The sequence below is a fragment of the Phyllopteryx taeniolatus genome, chromosome 6 (assembly GCF_024500385.1).
Source record: "Phyllopteryx taeniolatus isolate TA_2022b chromosome 6, UOR_Ptae_1.2, whole genome shotgun sequence".
In the NCBI taxonomy this organism is placed as follows: Eukaryota; Metazoa; Chordata; class Actinopteri; order Syngnathiformes; family Syngnathidae; genus Phyllopteryx; species Phyllopteryx taeniolatus.
In genome coordinates this window covers 14,813,516-14,831,113 of record NC_084507.1, presented here as the reverse complement: position 1 = coordinate 14,831,113, position 17,598 = coordinate 14,813,516, and the positions used below count along the sequence as shown (strand labels likewise).

At 42.3% G+C, this 17,598-nt stretch overlaps 3 protein-coding genes across 4 annotated transcripts; all 3 read left to right on the top strand.

The window, feature by feature from the left end:
* The first annotated feature begins 1,422 nt into the window (after nt 1-1,422).
* Nucleotides 1,423-3,798, top strand: LOC133479925 (involucrin-like). Of its 2 annotated transcripts, none has more exons than XM_061777492.1 (2): nt 1,423-1,577; nt 2,301-3,798. In XM_061777492.1, exon 2 carries the CDS (start codon nt 2,316-2,318, stop codon nt 3,666-3,668), a length of 1,353 nt encoding a protein of 450 aa, XP_061633476.1. In that variant the 5' UTR covers nt 1,423-1,577; nt 2,301-2,315; the 3' UTR covers nt 3,669-3,798. The 2 variants fall into 2 exon arrangements, with proteins under 2 accessions (XP_061633476.1, XP_061633475.1); XM_061777491.1 differs by lacking the exon at nt 1,423-1,577 and adding an exon at nt 1,711-1,797.
* A 5,570-nt stretch (nt 3,799-9,368) lies between these two features.
* On the top strand, nt 9,369-11,510 carry apoc4 (apolipoprotein C-IV). Its single transcript, XM_061777541.1, has 4 exons — nt 9,369-9,503; nt 9,661-9,700; nt 9,796-9,883; nt 10,853-11,510. The coding sequence occupies exons 1-4, from the start codon at nt 9,384-9,386 to the stop codon at nt 11,049-11,051; spliced, it is 447 nt and encodes a 148-aa protein (XP_061633525.1). The 5' UTR covers nt 9,369-9,383; the 3' UTR covers nt 11,052-11,510.
* Nucleotides 11,511-13,262: 1,752 nt separating this feature from the next.
* Nucleotides 13,263-14,727, top strand: apoa2 (apolipoprotein A-II). The gene is made up of 5 exons (XM_061777540.1): nt 13,263-13,395; nt 13,566-13,610; nt 13,951-14,182; nt 14,263-14,439; nt 14,522-14,727. Exons 1-4 carry the CDS (start codon nt 13,278-13,280, stop codon nt 14,420-14,422), a joined length of 555 nt encoding a protein of 184 aa, XP_061633524.1. The 5' UTR covers nt 13,263-13,277; the 3' UTR covers nt 14,423-14,439; nt 14,522-14,727.
* The last annotated feature ends 2,871 nt before the right edge of the window (nt 14,728-17,598 follow it).

Below are 17,598 nucleotides of genomic sequence, written 5' to 3'. Positions count from 1 at the left end.
ATTCAAAAAAATAAAAATTAGGGGTGTTGTCCATGAATGACCTATGCTGGTCACTCGATCAATGCCAACAAAACAAAAATAAAAAAATAAAAATAAAAAAAGCTGCTTCATGAATACACATATTCCCATGCAGTGAAACTTTGGACCACCATGTGTCATGATGTCTGACCACTGAACATACAGTGTAATCACAAATCAAACGTACGATTACGTGCATGCGGCCTTGGCCGACACAGGGTCCAAAGGATCATCACCCATCAATGAAAAACACTGATGGTTAAACTGATTCTGTTTAACGTTGTTATCCAGCTGGAAAACTTCCAAAATTGATTTGGAGCTTACATTTGTTAGGTAGCTTTCAACAAGGGTATAGTATAATGTAGAGATGCAAAATTGTTTTCAAAAAAAATCTGTTTGCTGGTATCCAGAAAACAGTAAAATACACAACATTTTTTTTTAACGTTTTTAATAAAGAAGGATTAGCACTGTATTGTATAACATAATAAAATGCAGCAAGATTTAAAAAAAAAAAAAAAAGAGGAAAGAAATAAACTGCTGCTTTTATAAAGTTTACTCACAGGATGTTGGGACAAGCCAAAGGTCGCAACAACTTCGGTGGGCGCGTTACACTATTCGTGTTTACTGAAGCTGTCAACTCTTTTCCTATAATACTGGTAATTTACCAGTTAGTTCTTCACTGGAACGCAGTTTGCAGTTGACTACCATTGAAGCAGATCAGTCAAGAATTCACTTCTTCTTGTATTGCTATGCTATGCTTTTACAGCATCTCCGCTAGCTTGCAAGCTGCTAGCGCGTGGAGGAGCAAGCAGCTGCCGCTCTTCTCCAGGCTCACAGCTCAACGCCGGAAAAAACAACCATTTCGTGTCAAGTGACGCCAAACAAACAAACAAACTCCCAGTGGAGCCTAGCAACTACTCGACTTATTCATCGCTGTGCTCACATCGAATTGCTAGCTACATCACTACTGCAAATGGGTCCCGGTCACTAAATTCAACGGAGTCTAATAGTAGATAATAGACACCAGGCCCCATGATCGCAAACAACACTCAGGGACAGAACTGCAGCTACAACTACTACAAACCAGTGCCCCCCCCACCCCCAATTCACTCGAGCGACACCGAATTTGGAGTAGCTTGTAACTCAAAGCTTGGCTCGCAACAGCAAAATAATCTTGATAACTCGAAAATCTCTTAAATTGGGATTTTTCCATTTCATTTTGTTGCATTATTATCACTCCATCATATAGTTAGTGATGCTTTATTTGACTCAGTTGGGATGAAAAATAAAATAAAATAAAATTCCACCTGGGACATAGTGGAGAAGCGTAACGAAAAGTAAATAGAGTGAATGACCTATGCAAGTCAACAAAAGGGGGCGGCTTCATCTCATGGTCACCATGTGTTTATTCAGGCCAGAGTGGATCACCCACAGTGGGCGTTCAGACAACAACAGCTATATCTATATTGTCCTTAAAGGCATTGAAAAGGCGGCACGGTGACCGACTGGTTAGCACATCTGCATCACAGTTCTGCAACACAGAGAAATAATCTCTTCAGGTGAGACAGGAAAGGAACATTTATTTCAATATGAATTTTGAGTCTTACAACTTGAAAGGGCCGGCACAGTGGAAGACTGGTTAGCACATCTGCCTCACAGTTCTGGAGACCGGGGTTCAAATCCCGGCCCCGCCTGTGTGGAGTTTGCATGTGCTCCCCGTGCCTGGGTGGGTTTTCCGCAGGCACTACGGTTTCCTCCCACATCCCAAAGACATGCATGGTAGGTTGATTGAAGACTCTAAATTGCCCGTAGGTGTGAATGTGAGTGCGAATGGTTGGTTCTTTCTATGTGTCCTGTGATTGGCTGGCAACCGGTTCAGGGTGTACCCTCGCCCAGAGTCAGGTGGGCACCCGCGACCCTAATGAGGAGAAGCGGTAAAGAAAATGGATGGATGGACAACTTGAATGGGTTTTATTATTCATGATCAACTGAGAGGCAGCATGGTACCCTAGCAGTTAGGACCTTCTGTCTCGCAGTTCCGCGGAACGAGACTGGAATCTTGGCTCCTGCTTTCCAGTTTGTGGGTTTTAGCTTCCCACATTCAAAAACATGCATTTTTGGTTCATTGGAGAATATATTGTCCATAGGTGTGAATATGAGTGTGAATGGCTGTTTGACGACCAGTCCAGGGTGTCTTACACATTCTCACCCACGACTCTGATGAGGCCAAGCACAATAGAAAATGGATGGATTCAATGTATTCATTTTGTTCCACTTCCCAGGTGCATCTGTCTGCAATGACCATGAAGACTGTAGCACTCATTCTTTCCCTGGCATTCCTCACTGGTACGTGTATGGGCCAGCACCAGCAGAATCAGGACCAAGTTTGGAGTCAACAGCGGCAGCAGCAGCAGATCCACGCTGACAATCAAGACCCGAAGTGGCCGACTCAGGACGATGTTCTGGGCCAGCAGCAGCAGCAGCGGCCGCAGATCCACACTGACGATCAAGATCACAAGTGGCCAAATCAGGACGATGCTCTGGGCCAGCAGCAGCAGCAGCGGGGGCAGCAGCAGCGGATCCACGCTGACGATCAAGACCACAAGTGGCCAACTCAGGACGATGCTATAGACCAGCAGCAGCGGCAGCAGCCGCAGATCCACACTGACGATCAAGACCACAAGTGCCCGACTCAAGACGATGCTCTGGGCCAGCAGCAGCAGCGGCGGCAGCCGCAGATCCACACTGACGATCAAGACCACAAGTGCCCGACTCAAGACGATGCTCTGGGCCAGCAGCAGCGGCGGCGGCAGCCGCAGATCCACACTGACGATCAAGACCACAAGTGGCCGACTCAAGACGATGCTCTGGGCCAGCAGCAGCAGCGGCGGCAGCCGCAGATCCACACTGACGATCAAGACCACAAGTGGCCAACTCAGGACGATGCTCTGGGCCAGCAGCAGCGGCGGCGGCAGCCGCAGATCCACACGGACGATCAAGACCACAAGTGGCCGACTCAAGACGATGCTCTGGGCCAGCAGCAGCAGCGGCGGCAGCCGCAGATCCACACTGACGATCAAGACCACAAGTGGCCAACTCAGGACGATGCTCTGGGCCAGCAGCAGCGGCGGCGGCAGCCGCAGATCCACACTGACGATCAAGACCACAAGTGGCCGACTCAAGACGATGCTCTGGGCCAGCAGCAGCAGCGGCGGCGGCAGCCGCAGATCCACACTGACGATCAAGACCACAAGTGGCCAACTCAGGACGATGCTCTGGGCCAGCAGCAGCGGCGGCGGCAGCCGCAGATCCACACTGACGATCAAGACCACAAGTGGCCGACTCAAGACGATGCTCTGGGCCAGCAGCAGCAGCGGCGGCAGCCGCAGATCCACACTGACGATCAAGACCACAAGTGGCCCACTCAGGACGATGCTCTGGGCCAGCAGCAGCGGCGGCGGCAGCCGCAGATCCACACTGACGATCAAGACCACAAGTGGCCAACTCAGGACGAAGCTCTAGTCCAGCAGCAGCAGCGGCAGCAGCAGCAGGTCCACGCTGATGATCAAGACCACAAGTGGGTGATTCGTAGTGATTTCTGGCCCACCATCACCAGACGCCCGCTGACGATCAAGACCAAAGGTGGCTGACTCAGGATGATGTTCTGGACCAGTAGCAGCAGCAGCAGCAGTGGCAGACCCATGCCGGGTGTCCGAACCAGACCACAGTGTTGGTCTCCACTGTTCAAAGGGAAAAAAAATAAATCATAAAATATTTCCACTCTGTGTGTCGTGATATATATGATTATGATTCACTAACTGCTTTAGGTCACGATGTAAGAAAAAAAACAAAAAGCAAAATTATTGTTGTATTTGGAAGTAAAAGCAGATGTTTGCAAATGACTTATTTCTATTATGGTAAACATCCAGACAATCAGTCTGCTTTCATGAAAGACTACAGAAATCTGAGTATATATACTGTTGAGAGGCTAAAATCAGAGGACTTGGACAAGAGTTAGACTGGAGTTAGAACAATTAAAAAAAAAAAAAAAAAAAAAAAAGTGAAACAATGGCACTGCACAATTCATGGATTATCATAATAGTTTATTAGATTAGATTTATTTGATGATAGATCAGTTGTCGAATAATGGGTTAATTGCGTTGAATGTATATACTGTACGTTATGTGTCTTTGTGCATACGTGGTTGTTCTGTAAGTGAAAAACAACATGGGACATAGAGGAGATACATTATGAGAAGGAAACGCAGAGCATAAACTCTGCTGCTCACTCGATTATCGCTGGGCTACTGTACATCTCAAGGTTGCCACGTGTGTTTGTTGTGTCCTGAGTGCATCATCCAAAGCGGGCACTGTCCACTTCAGGTACCGGTATGTCTAATTTGTCCTTAAATTCAATGAAAAGAAGCAGTGTCAGAAGGCAGCCCTGGTGGAGTTCACGATGACGCTCATGAATGGTTCAGTGCTGGCAACGCAAACTATGCAAAGCTCACATACTGCAAATATTATCGCCTTTACAAATAACAATACTTCAAAATAAAATAGAGGCAGAGGAGCCCTTATAAAAGTATGAAATAAACACTTTCTTAAACTGAGCATTTTTTTTCTTTGTAAAGGTAGTTCCTTTCTTCAAAGTCCCGGTTCTTATTGTGTAGGGGTATTTAATTAAGTGAACATTGTTTGTGCGTCTTGGATCCTGGCATGACAGTGGTGACATGGTCAATAAAAAGAAAAGAGGGGGGCACCACGTGTTCTTGTTTGACTCCAGCATGCGTCACATTTTTGCAAGCCAGCAGATGTATAAAGAGAGAAAGAGGCACACACACACACACACACACACACACATACGCGACACAGCAGTTTCCTCAACAAGATAAACAACAGGTATCAGAAAGCTGATCTCATATAGATTTTTAGTATGCTGATTTCTTATTTCATTTTTAATTTAATCATAACATTGAAGGGGCTCTTTTTTTCTCCATTTCAAGACATTTGCATTTCGCAATTTTTGTGTTCATTTAATTGTTTTCAAATGTATATTTTCTCCTCCTCACAGTCAGACGATGAAACTTTACCTTGCAGTCGCTGTGCTCCTGCTGGCTCTGATCGCCTACGCGGGTAAGTATCGCGTTCACTTGCACCCTCTAAACAAGGGATTTTTCTTAAAGCCTATCTTACTGTATTTGTGTACACATATTTACATGGTTATTTATTTTTGCGCACATACAGATGCTCAGGACGAGACCATCGAGGAGAAGTTGAACAGGTACCGGACGCAGGTGACACAGGCCTTTGCCACCATGGCGGAAAACACCAAACAATCCCTCAATGAATTACACAACAGTGACGCTGCCAACAAGTTCAAGTACTTTCACACACGCACACACAACCGCAAACATACACACACCCAATCAAAAATGTAATTTGTGCATTTCTGCTCAAACAGGAACTGGTTAAAGGATCTCTTTGACTAGACCTTCAAGTGTGCCCCCCTTCTCGCAACCGCTTCATCTTCATGCTACATACGTATGCTCTGCTGACTTGCTAAAATGTTTCCATTACTCTGAGTCTGCTCTACGGATATGCTTATGGACTTAAATGTTACATTGAATACATTTAAAAAGGCTTTGCTAAAATATATACATTCAGTGTTACCATTGGAAATTGTATGTCCATTTAATGTAACGAAACCCCTTTTGTATAATGTGTGTTGAATATGTGAATAAATGAACAGTTCTGGGGGAGAAAAAACTGTGTCAGTTCTGTTACAACACCATCATTGTGTCGGTTTCCAGAGTTGTAGAAGCCGATTTGGAGAAAACAGATGGGTTTTACTGTATTGTATGTATTTTTAAAGTATCTTTTAAATCAAGACATCAAGTTTTTCATTATTTGGTAAAGAGCCCAAAATGTGACATTAGTCTTCTAAATTGCTCTATGTCTAGCCAGTTAAAAAAAGAAAAGGAAGTACATGCAAAAGAAATTTCTAAATATGAAACACTCAGCAGAAATGTAAATAAAAAAGCTTGAGTACAACGCAAGTCCCAGAATACATTACAGGGGCACTGGCATGACTCAAGTCTAACACTTCATGATGCAAAACAGTGGATTGGAATGTAGTTTTACATCACACACCTTGCTAAAATAATGGCATAAGTATTTTCTTGGTTTTTAATTATTTTAGAAAACATTAAATCTGAACCAAATACTGAGTATATTATAGCAATTAATATTTAATTTCATGGGAAGAATTGCATGATCTGTTCAACTGAAGATGTAGACAATTTTAGCAGAGGTGGCCGGCATCATAAAGAGATGATTTTGGCCCCCAAAAAAATAAAAAATAAAAAGATTTTTTTTTTTTTAAATTGTTAATAGTGTATTTTTTAAAAGTTCACTAATGTTAACTTTCTTAGATTGACTTGCTCGCATCATCACTAGCACTCGAAATTTGAGGAGCGCTCAGGTCCATCAGAAATTGTTGCGACCGAGTCTTTAAAGAACTTTTCTAAATTTAAAAAGGAACTAAAACAGCATTTAAAAAAAAATAAAAAAAATCAATGACCATATGAGAGTAAAGCTGCAGGGTGATGGATTCTTGAACGATTCCTCATTTAACATTGTCAAAACCTATTTGTAATTGTTTTTGTTTTTTTTATAATTGTTGAAGACAACATTTAATGTTTTTAAATGTTGTCTTCTCAGCTCAGAAATGGAGTTTGTATTATCAAAGTCAACAAAGGGGGTCGGGGGCGGTGGGGGCGGTGGGGCGGGGTGGGGGGGGGGGGTAAAGTTGTCGATTGCATTGATTGTTTATTTGTGTCAACAGGAGCAAAGGTGAAGTGCCAACATGGCCGCTCTCCTTCCGACCGGTTTCACAAGAGCTGTGCTAAAGTTTAGGGTGGTTAATGATCCACGAGGGGCTACGTTGCTTCTCTGAAGGCCGATGCCTGGAAGATAGCCTGGCGACAGATGTCATCAGTGCGGTTGGCGGATGTCTTGTAATTTTCATACAATTAAAAAAATAAAAAATATATTTTTTAAAGGAGATTTAAAGAAACCATATGCAAGAGTTATTAGTGTTTTTTTTCTTTTTAACTTAATGCTTTAAGTTATCCCGAGTAAACACCACATGGCGTGGTGTGTGTGTTAAAGAGTACTCAGAAAATGGTCGCAGGTGGCCATCTTAAATTTTAAACCTGTTCAATATCTACAATCGCAGGTCTTAATGTGTGTGATCAACGAACACCAAGTTCGCACGATCCATGCACTCTGTGATCGTGACGTGATACGAAACGATAGCCAATTAAGGAAGCTGATGATGTTGCCAGACACATTTTAAAAAGTTGGTTATCGTACCGTGCTTTTAAGGTCGCAGTTTTTTTAATCACATTAGGTGCACTAAGGAAACAAAATGCGAAACAAACTACTTATTTTTTGTCCAACCAGGAAGAGATTTAATGATTTTTATAATGAAACAGCTAAATATTTCTTTTTAGGAGAGTGCAACATCAATAGTTTGTCTTTTTATTAGAAAACAAAGGATGCAGACACATGCAACAGTAACAGTTTGAACAATGTCGATTATTAAAACACTAATAATACCATTTGCAATTGCTATTGTTTAGACTCCATCTTTAATACAACTGGAAATTCCCCCGTCCTGCACTAATATCCACGTTGGCTGCTTCCAGTGAGTTAACAGGTTTGATAAAAGCTTGTTGCTAGCCATGACGTCCACTAACCACAAACTGCGCTGCACTGTTTGTTTACGGACTAGGCGGCATACGCATAACGATATCTCCAACGATAATCGCGTGCCTCTGCCCCCATACTTAGTGAATGACTTGTGTGGCATGTTAAACACTCAACGCAACTAGTTGCGCTTTTATTTGTGTCCGGCAACAGCGTGAGTTTCACGATTTAGCATCATAAATATTGCACAGGTTCAACATTTACGATTGTTGGCCCCAACTGTTTTCCAAGCAGATTGGGGAGACCCACACCACAGGATAAAAGCTCAGATTAATCTTTTAGGTATACCCGATAGTCGAGCCTTTGCTGACTTTAATCGAAAGGGGGAGAGATGCTCTTTAGGTGTGGTACCCAACTTCTATGATTGTTGGCCCAGCGTGTTTCTGAGCAGATTGAGGAGGGGAAGAAAATCCCTCTTGACACCTCACACCGCAAGCTAAAGGCTTAGGATAATCTTTTACAGACATCTGATAATCAGACCTTTGCTGACTTTGATCGGAAGTGGAGGAAATCCTACAAATTTGACCTGATTATTGGAGTGTGTGTACCCCACTTTTATGATTGTGAGCCCCTTTTCTGGGAGAAAAAATCCCTATTAACGCACCCCTCATCACAGGATAACCTATTGGCGATAATAAGATAATCGCATCTTTGCTCATTTTGACCGTAAGAAGGAAAAATGAATCAAATTTGCCCCAATTATCAGTAAGTGCAAACCACACTTTTACAATTGTTGGCCTCGCCCTACCCCACACCAAAGGAGAATGCTCGGGATAATACTTTACAGAAATCTGATAATCGGCCCTTTGCTGACTGATTGGAAGGAGCAGCAATGTGTACAGCACTTTCACGATTTTCAGTTTGACCGTTTTCTGAAAATCATTCTTAACAGACACCACACCTCAAGATAATCACAGAGGCCAATCTTTTCGAGACTTCCAAGTGGAAAATATTTTCACATTTGGCCCATTTATCCGTGTGTGTGTACCCCACTTTAGTTTAATAATTTTCCATCCACAAAAACATAACCTCCTTGGCAGTGGCAATGATTTTACTTAAATTCCTTTGCATGAGAAAGGTGACCCACAAGATTTTGTTTTTGTTTTTTTTGTGGGGAAGGGGGGGGACAAACAATGTCTTCACCCCGGCCTGTGTTTAGACAGCTGTGGGATGAGGACTGTTGTTGCTTGAGAGATCAGATTGATTTTTGTTTTTTCGCCATGGACTCTGGCCACAGAAATGCCGCGTTGGGGGTGAACACGTTTATCACATGGACGCTCTTCTCTAAAAGTCCTAATCGGTCCCGCTAGATCAGAGACTTTGACTGGTCGGCAAACACATCAGCGTCTGCCAAGTGGGCTCCGATACTTGATCCAAAGGGCGCTTGGATGGTTGTCTAAGGCTGTAAATGTAGGTCATGACAGGATGGAAAGAAGCCTTAAGGTTCATTAGTATGTAATATTCATTTGGACGAATGCCATACTGTATATGAACACATGAGACCAGAGTCCTCAAGCCATCATATGACAGTTTCTAATGCAAACATTTAAAAGCCTTTTATTTCACTTCCACATCTAACGCAAATAGAAAGTCATGCGATGGGGACCAATGTGCAACCTGTTGCCTTATATAAATAAATGGCTCAATAACTCCTGTTTCATTCAACTCGTGTGTCCCGGAGCAGCTGAGAAAAACAAAAACAAACGAAATAAGGTACATGGTTACTCATTTTCGCTACTTTAGCTTGTTCTGTGGGAGGTTCAACTTTGTTTGTGTGATTTAAAAGCAACAAATTTGAGATCTTCGTCGTACAGAATAGACCTGTTATTTTTTTTAAAAAAGAATAAAGTTTGTTTTTGTCTGATGGCAGATGAGATTTCTCGTCATCACTCTCATTTTACTCATTCAAGGTAAGTTTTCCCACCCCCCTCTTATTTTTATCTTTCTGCACTTTTCAAAACTTTTATTTTTCAAAAAATAACAAGCTTTCCCCTCCCATTTCCAGCATGCGGGCCGATTTGGGCGCAGACGCAAACCCCAGAGCCAGAGCCTGATTCTCCAGGAATCCTCGAAAGACTGGTTGACCGTGCTCGGTATTGCCACTACAGACACACTCAAACAAACATAAACACACTTAAAACACACACAACAAATACGTGCACAAATAAACAGACACATGCAAACATAATCATGCACACTCACACACACACACACACACACACACACATGCATGAAAACACACACACACACACGAATGAAGACACACACACACACACGAACGCCAACACACACACACACACACACACAAACTAACATAGGCACACACAAACATATTTAAGGAACTCACTCACATACACACACACACGGCCACACAAAACAACACACATACACAAACGAAGGAACGCAGGCACGCAAAAACGAACACAGGCACACAAAAACATCACAAATAAAGAACCAAACACACACACACACTAATGAATACATGTACACAAAAACACATGCACACAAAACATGCACCCACACACAAAAATAACAGACATACGCACACATAAATAAGCACAGAAAAACACCCAACCCACACAAAGATACAAACACAAACACACGAACGAACGTCGACACACATGCACACACACAAACAAAAGGAAGGAACACATGAACTCACATACACACAAAAACTAACACAAGGACAGACACACATGCATAAACGAAGACACACAAGCCCATATTAACACACATTCACAAACACACAAACACTTCAAAGAACGTAGCCACACAAATAAAAATGAATTTATTTATAGCGCAATTTCATTCCAAGCGCTCTACAAATGCGTAAAAACAAGTAAAGGTACAAATAGAGACAACTCCAAGTACCAACAGTTTCATTCCTAAAACAAAATAGTAATGAGCATACACACACTCACACATAGACGCTCACATTCTCTAACACATTGGCACACAGCGTTCCAGCCAAGTAACACGGCCTCGTTGTTTAATGCTTTTCGGTGGTTCACCGGTGTGTACCTTACTACTCAATCTGTGCACTTGTACACGTCCCTACACAGTGCGGCTCAAGAGAATGTCCAGAATGCGATGGATTTGGTGAAAGGCATTGCGGCTGTGTACTACGATGAACACGTCCAGCCGGTGGTGGACAACTACAGCCAATGGGCTGCTGGCATCAGGACCTCGGCGAGGGAGAAGATCCTCAACTACTTGCCGTTCGTTAGCTCAAATACGACTGACAAAGCGTGGAAAAAATGATTCATTTTACAACCCCAATTCCAATGAAGTTGGGACGTTGTGTTAAACATAAATAAAAACAGAATACAATGATTTGCAAATCATGTTCGACCTATATTTAATTGAATACACTACAAAGGCAAGATATTTAATGTTCAAACTGATTAACTTTATTGTTTTTAGCAAATAATCATTAACTTAGAATTTTATGGCTGCAACACGTTCCAAAAAAGCTGGGACAGGGTCATGTTTACCACTGTGTCACCTTTTCTTTTAACAACATTCAATAAACGTTTGGGAACTGAGGACACTAATTGTTGAAGCTTTGTAGGTGGAATTCTTTCCCAGCTTCAGCTGTTATGTTTAACACAACGTCCCAACTTCATTGGAATTGGGGTTGTAGAAAGTACTTGCTGACTGCCTTTTTGTTCATGCACAACAATACGCACAGGCATCATTAAAGCAACAATATGTACAGTGTCCCTGTTTAACAGCTTCCAAATTATCTTGATATCCCGCTGGCTTGCAAAATGTGGAGGTTGTTTCATCTACTGTCATATCGGTGGACCAGCCAGGACACAACTCATGCTGTGTTAGGGCTATTGTCCAGTGCTAATCTCATGTGCAGTGTTGGTGTTGTTTATACATGTTCAGACTATTATTTAAAGAGGGGTTCTGTTAGTATCAGCACCGTCAATCATTTGTTTGACCCCTAAAGCGCCTTTCACACATCCTGTAAACATGGCAATTTTTCTGGATTTTCTAGAACCAACACGGAAGGAGGGAAAAAAAGGTTTATTGCTTTGGAGGTAGTATCAGACTCAATATTATGGCACAGGCGGAGGAGATTTGCATGGTTTCTAAGTAAAACAGTCTTTGATTTTCTTTGATTAACTGTGGTACACTACAACATTAAAAAGTGAAAATGAATGGCGATGGTGGCCAGCTTAGATGCATTTAAACACATTGGGGCAATAAGTCAGTCCAGACAAGCTCCACACGATCAGACATCGGCACAAAATTGGCCACTTAGACCTACAGTGCCAATCTAGCCTTAATAAATGCACGTGAACCTAACTTCAACTTTAGGGTGCACCTTGACACCATTCATCATCTGGCCCCCTCAATCTTACCAGTCCCCGTTTGTCACAGCCTTCCTTCGCCAACTGACCTTGCCATTATGCTTATACGTAAACAGACAGAATGTAACGTGAAATAGTGTAAAATACGCTGCGTTGGAACATTTTGACCCAGTCCCGCTCTTTTTGAAAAAGCGAGAACTAAGAGTCCCCCGAAAGGTCAAAAAGATAACGTATAGGTGGAAGAACTTCTCACCACAATAGTAAAACATGGTGACTAGGATAAGTAACTTGAATGTGATTATCAGTATGGAAATAGTACCGCATGAGATTACTCTTGTAACAATTATTATTATGAGTGTAGCACACTGCTATGTAACACCCTTACTGGCATTTTTTTTGCTGCGGCCCAACTGGTTCATTGAGTGTTGTTTGTAACCTCGAAACGTCGTATGTCAGGGCCAGACGACCTCACGGCAAATAAGTACTCAGCCATACTCAGGTAAAGTGTACTCAAAGATGGAATGCTTGTTTTTTTAAAGAGTTATTTGTTTTACCCTTACTAGCACTAACAGAACTAACTTTGCGGCGGCGTTACAAGTGTGGGCCAAGGAAGAACACGTTCAATTCTGGTGATAGTATTGCAAGACAATATTTGTCAGTGAAAAAAAGCATGAAACCTCAAAAAAATTACTTTTTGGGTGACGATCCAAATTAGAATTCTTGGTCCTCTTTGAGGGCCTGTCTGGGTTATTTAATTCACACACACATATAGTGTTGCTAAGAGGCATGTGGTGCACTTAAAATGGAGAAAGGGTCATTTGCAAACAGACATGCACTCTGTGAAAGGTCAGCGAGGTGGCGTCTAGACTGGCGCTCCTGGCCTCACTCGGAACAGAAACGCTGATGACGAGTTTGAGATAATCTAATCGACGGGGAGTTTTATGAGCAAACTGTAGATTAAGACATATGTATGCAGCAATATGGGTGCTATCAGGAGGGTCTCTGGGTGCACTATGAATATACAGTACAGTCCATGCAGTACATCAAGGCAAATTTCGCAAGACTCAATTGGGTTTTCAAGTGAATACCATGTACACTGGACTTTGTTTAGGTGATGCGTGGGTGCATGTCCCCTTGTGTGTGTGCCTGTGTGTGTCCTGATCAGATGACGTGTGCTCGCAGTCCCCCCTATATCATCTGGTCCAGATGTGAGCTTTCAGTTGCAGACAACTCACTTTCAGAGCAGACTGTCACTTCTGGGATCCAGACGCAATCAATAGCAGGTAAGCATTCATTTTTGTTTTCTTTTACAAGCATTGGCGTTTTGCTTTAACACATTCAACATCCACAGACCACATATGTTTTAAGATGTATTGGCCATCTGTATTTTAAAAATGTCATAATTGCAAAAGTATTGATTACTGTAGTGTTTTTGTTTTTTCTCTCCTTTCAGACATGAACGCAAAATATGCCATTGCCCTGATCCTGGCTCTGCAGGGTAAGCAAATAAGTTCATAACCTTCAACTTTAAACATTATTTTTACGATACTAAGAATAAAAAAAATGCACCAGAGAGCGCAGATGCATTCCTTTTTTTGGACAATGTTGGCATAATTATACTCTTTAATTGAGTACAACAAAAACATTCCAATGACTTCACATGCAAACCTAACTTTTCCAGCTCAAACACAAATTAGAAAGGGTTTATTTTGTATCCGGAAAAGCAACTCTCAAAATTTTGGGCTAGATGCTTTTTAACGAACAATGAGGATGATTCGAGGTTTGAAATGTTCTCTGACCATCACCCTGATAGATCTTGCTGTGTTTTCTCATTGCAGTCTCCATGAGCCTGTGCGATATTCCCGAACCAGAACAGGAGCTTGTGGATAAATATAACAACCTGAAGAGTACCTTCTACAAGCGGCTGCTCAATGCGTACGGCAAGGTTCACGAAGTTGCTGCCCCCGTGATTGAGAAAATTGGAGAGGGTGAGCGGGGGGCAGCAGCAAAAGACTTATGGGAGGATCTGCAGAGCAAGCCAGAGGTCCAGGCCATGGTCAAGGTTGCCAGGTGAGCGTTTGCAAAAGCGACAGTGCGAGCCTTTGAACTTTTACCGCAACGTGGAACTCTTTGTATTGTCTACTGTGCAGTGCCTTGGCTCGTGAGGTCGGGCCTCTGGTAGACCAGGGCCGCGCAGCCACGCTGGGCATGTACGCACAATACCTGCGCCCGCACATCGGCGGGTACTTAGACTGGTGCATCAGCAACATCAAGGCCCACCTGGACAAGTTCCTGCCCGCAGAACCGTAGTCTACATAAAAACTGGGGTCAGCCTGACAGGATTCTGGATGACAGTATGTTGTGCAAGTTCCTGCCCGCCCACTAAATAGCTACATCTGCTTTTCCCAGAAGCCCAATACAGACCACCCAGCGCTTCAAGTCCAGAGGAGCACCGAGCATGGTTTCATATCATAAACTCGCCAACGCCATCTACACCAAATGTATTCAGCGTGTGCAACATGTTTGTGTCTGGTACAGCAACAGTAGTCTTTGTACGATTGTGTGTGTTTGTATCTGTGAGTGTGTGCAATAAAATGAACAGGGGGGAAAAAATGGCTGATTGTTTAAGATTCATCTTGATTTCATTTCATAATTTGATCACAAGATACTGCACCAACTCCAGCATAATCACATTTTTAGAACACTATTTTAACAACCTCCAACAGTTATCAGCCATCCGTGTTAAATTCATGGCATTATATTTGTTCTCTAATTCATGGATTTAACTAGTCTTTCTCCATCCTAAAATCTATGACATTTTCAAAAACTCCTCAATCAGAATCAAAATAAAAATCATCTTTATTTTAGTATGTCAAAAAAACCCAAGGAATTTATCTCAGGTAATTGGAGCCGCTCTAGTATGACACTTTTGAGACATAAAAACACACTATGGAGAGTCTCTGAGCGATGAAAGGTTACCGGTAGTGTGGTAATGCTGGTACAATGACAATTGTGCAAATGATGCAGTCCTCTAGACTTTAGAGCAGTTTGAAATGACTATTTCATTTCATTTTAAACACTGCTTATCCTGGTTAGTCGCGGGGCGTTGGAGCCTATCCCAGCTGACTTCGGGCGAAAGGCGGACCACACCCTGAACTGGTCGCCAGCCAGTTGCAGGGCATATATACACATGGACAACCATTCACACTGTCACTGAGTGGGGACTGAACCCACGCTGCCCGCACCAAAGCCAGGCGAGTGTACCACGACACCATCAGTGACTTTGATAATCTGGTACAGTGACAATTGTGCAAATGGTGCAGAGTCCCTTTTAAGCGACAAGCACCATCTTTTAACCAAGCCGTAAATTTAGTAACACAAACATGATTAAAAACATTAAAATTAACTATTCTGTCCATAAGTGTCTTATTTCTATTTTTTCTTGCTAAAGTATAATTGTATTTGTTTCTTGAGGAGAGACATACGGTGGCCTAGAAGTGCAAAACAATATAACAAATTGTGAAACACTTTTACATTTCAGAAAACACATTAACAAAAGCAGAAACACGTTTACAAAAGACGAAACAAATTTAAAAAAGACGAAACACCCGTAAAGGGAACGTCCCAATTCGCAGACATTCTTAGAAATCCCAAATATTAAAAAATAATAAATAAATAAGAAGATTATTATGGTTAGGTTTAGGGCGTCCATATAGTCAATCGTTATTTGGGATGGACATCTTGTTACATTTGCGTAACCTACCCTTCCTGTGATGCAGGAGCCAATCATGTTGAAGCGGGGCGGGTCTTGCCGAGAAAGGCCGTGGGATTTCTAAGAATGTCTGTGAAATGGGACGTTCCCTTTCCGGGTGTTCCGTCTTTTGTAATTTGTTTCGTCTTTTGTAAAAGTGTTTCTGCTTTTGTTAATGTGTTTTCTATAATGTAAAAGTGTTTTGTTTTTTGTTCATTTGTTTTCAATGACAAAAAAAATATCACAACGTTATTATTTATTACATATGACAAATATAAATTTTGGTGCACAGATTTTAGCAAGAATCATGGAAGTAGACACATCATTTGCTTTTGCTGGCCACATAAAATGATGTGGCGGGCCGAATATGGCCCCCAAGCCTTGAGTTTGACACCTTTGATCTAAGGGTTGTCTTGGAACCAGTCACAAAAAGCAGTCACGCAATATCACCTACGTCAAAGTAAATGGTCTGGTGCAGGCCTCTCCCAGACCATTTTTCCAGGTTTGTTGTCAAAGTTTTAAAATTATCGGCGCAGCAGATTTCTTTTCTGTAACTCAGTAATGTTTGTTTATTTTGCACTAACACTACTAGTACCATCACTTCAAATTAGATTTTGTGACCTTTGTTAGAGTGGACAATATGTCAGTGAGTGAACAAGCAATTTAACGCTCACTTTTTAGGATCTTGATAAAAGATTGCAATCTGAATAAATCACACACAACATGCTCACAACCAGCGCGCACAATCTGACAGAGTGAACGCTATTTGGTATCTTAACTGACTTAAATTTGTTGACTGAGCAACAAACGGATTCAGAGTTGAGTGCTGTTACATTGGATGCAGTTTTAACAGTAACACATGAACAAAATGAGCAAAATCAGTTCTACCTAACTTTGCAATTATATAAAATTTTTGGTCGATTTACATGTACTACATTTCAAGTGGCATCCTGTATATTACAATAGTTAATGAACACCTGCAATAATTTGCATGCACGCCGAAAAGAATAAACACACAACTACACCTGTGTCAATATTGAGCAGCGACGACACAAAAAGAAACAATCTGGAATGATACAATTCAACATTACATCCCATTTACTTGGCTTGGCTTTTTATGTACAAGTACTTCTGTATCCAATATTTTTGTACTATTTTCTAGTAATTGTGTATCTATAATTTTTTTTGTATTTTGTACTTTTCAATCCTTCTGGTATTGTTTGAGTACAGTATTTGTGCATTTTGTCAAACAGAACTGAATCGGCAGAACTTCAAGCACATCCCGAGGGAGGCAGAGAACACTGAGTCTGATTGGACCATGTTCCGCGCCTCCATTGTTGAGGCAGCTGACCGGAGCTGTGGCCGTAAGGTGGTCGGTACGTGGCAATCCCCGAACCCTTGGTGGACATCAGAAGTAAGGGATGCCGTTGAGCTGATGAAAGAGTCTGATCGAGCCATTTTCACAAGTGGGACTCCTGAGGCAGTTGATGTGTACTGGCTGGCCAAGCGGAATGGAGCATTGGTGGTCGCTGAGGCAAAAACTCTGTCGTGGGAGGAGTTCGGTGAGGTCATGCAGAGAACGACTTCAAGGATGGCTTCGAGGAAATTCTGGTCCACCATCTGGCATCTCAGGAGGGGAAAGCAGTGCACCGTCAACACTGTGTATAGTGGGGACAGGGTGCTACTGACCTCAACACACGATGTTGTCAGTCGGTAAGACAAATACTTTGAAAAC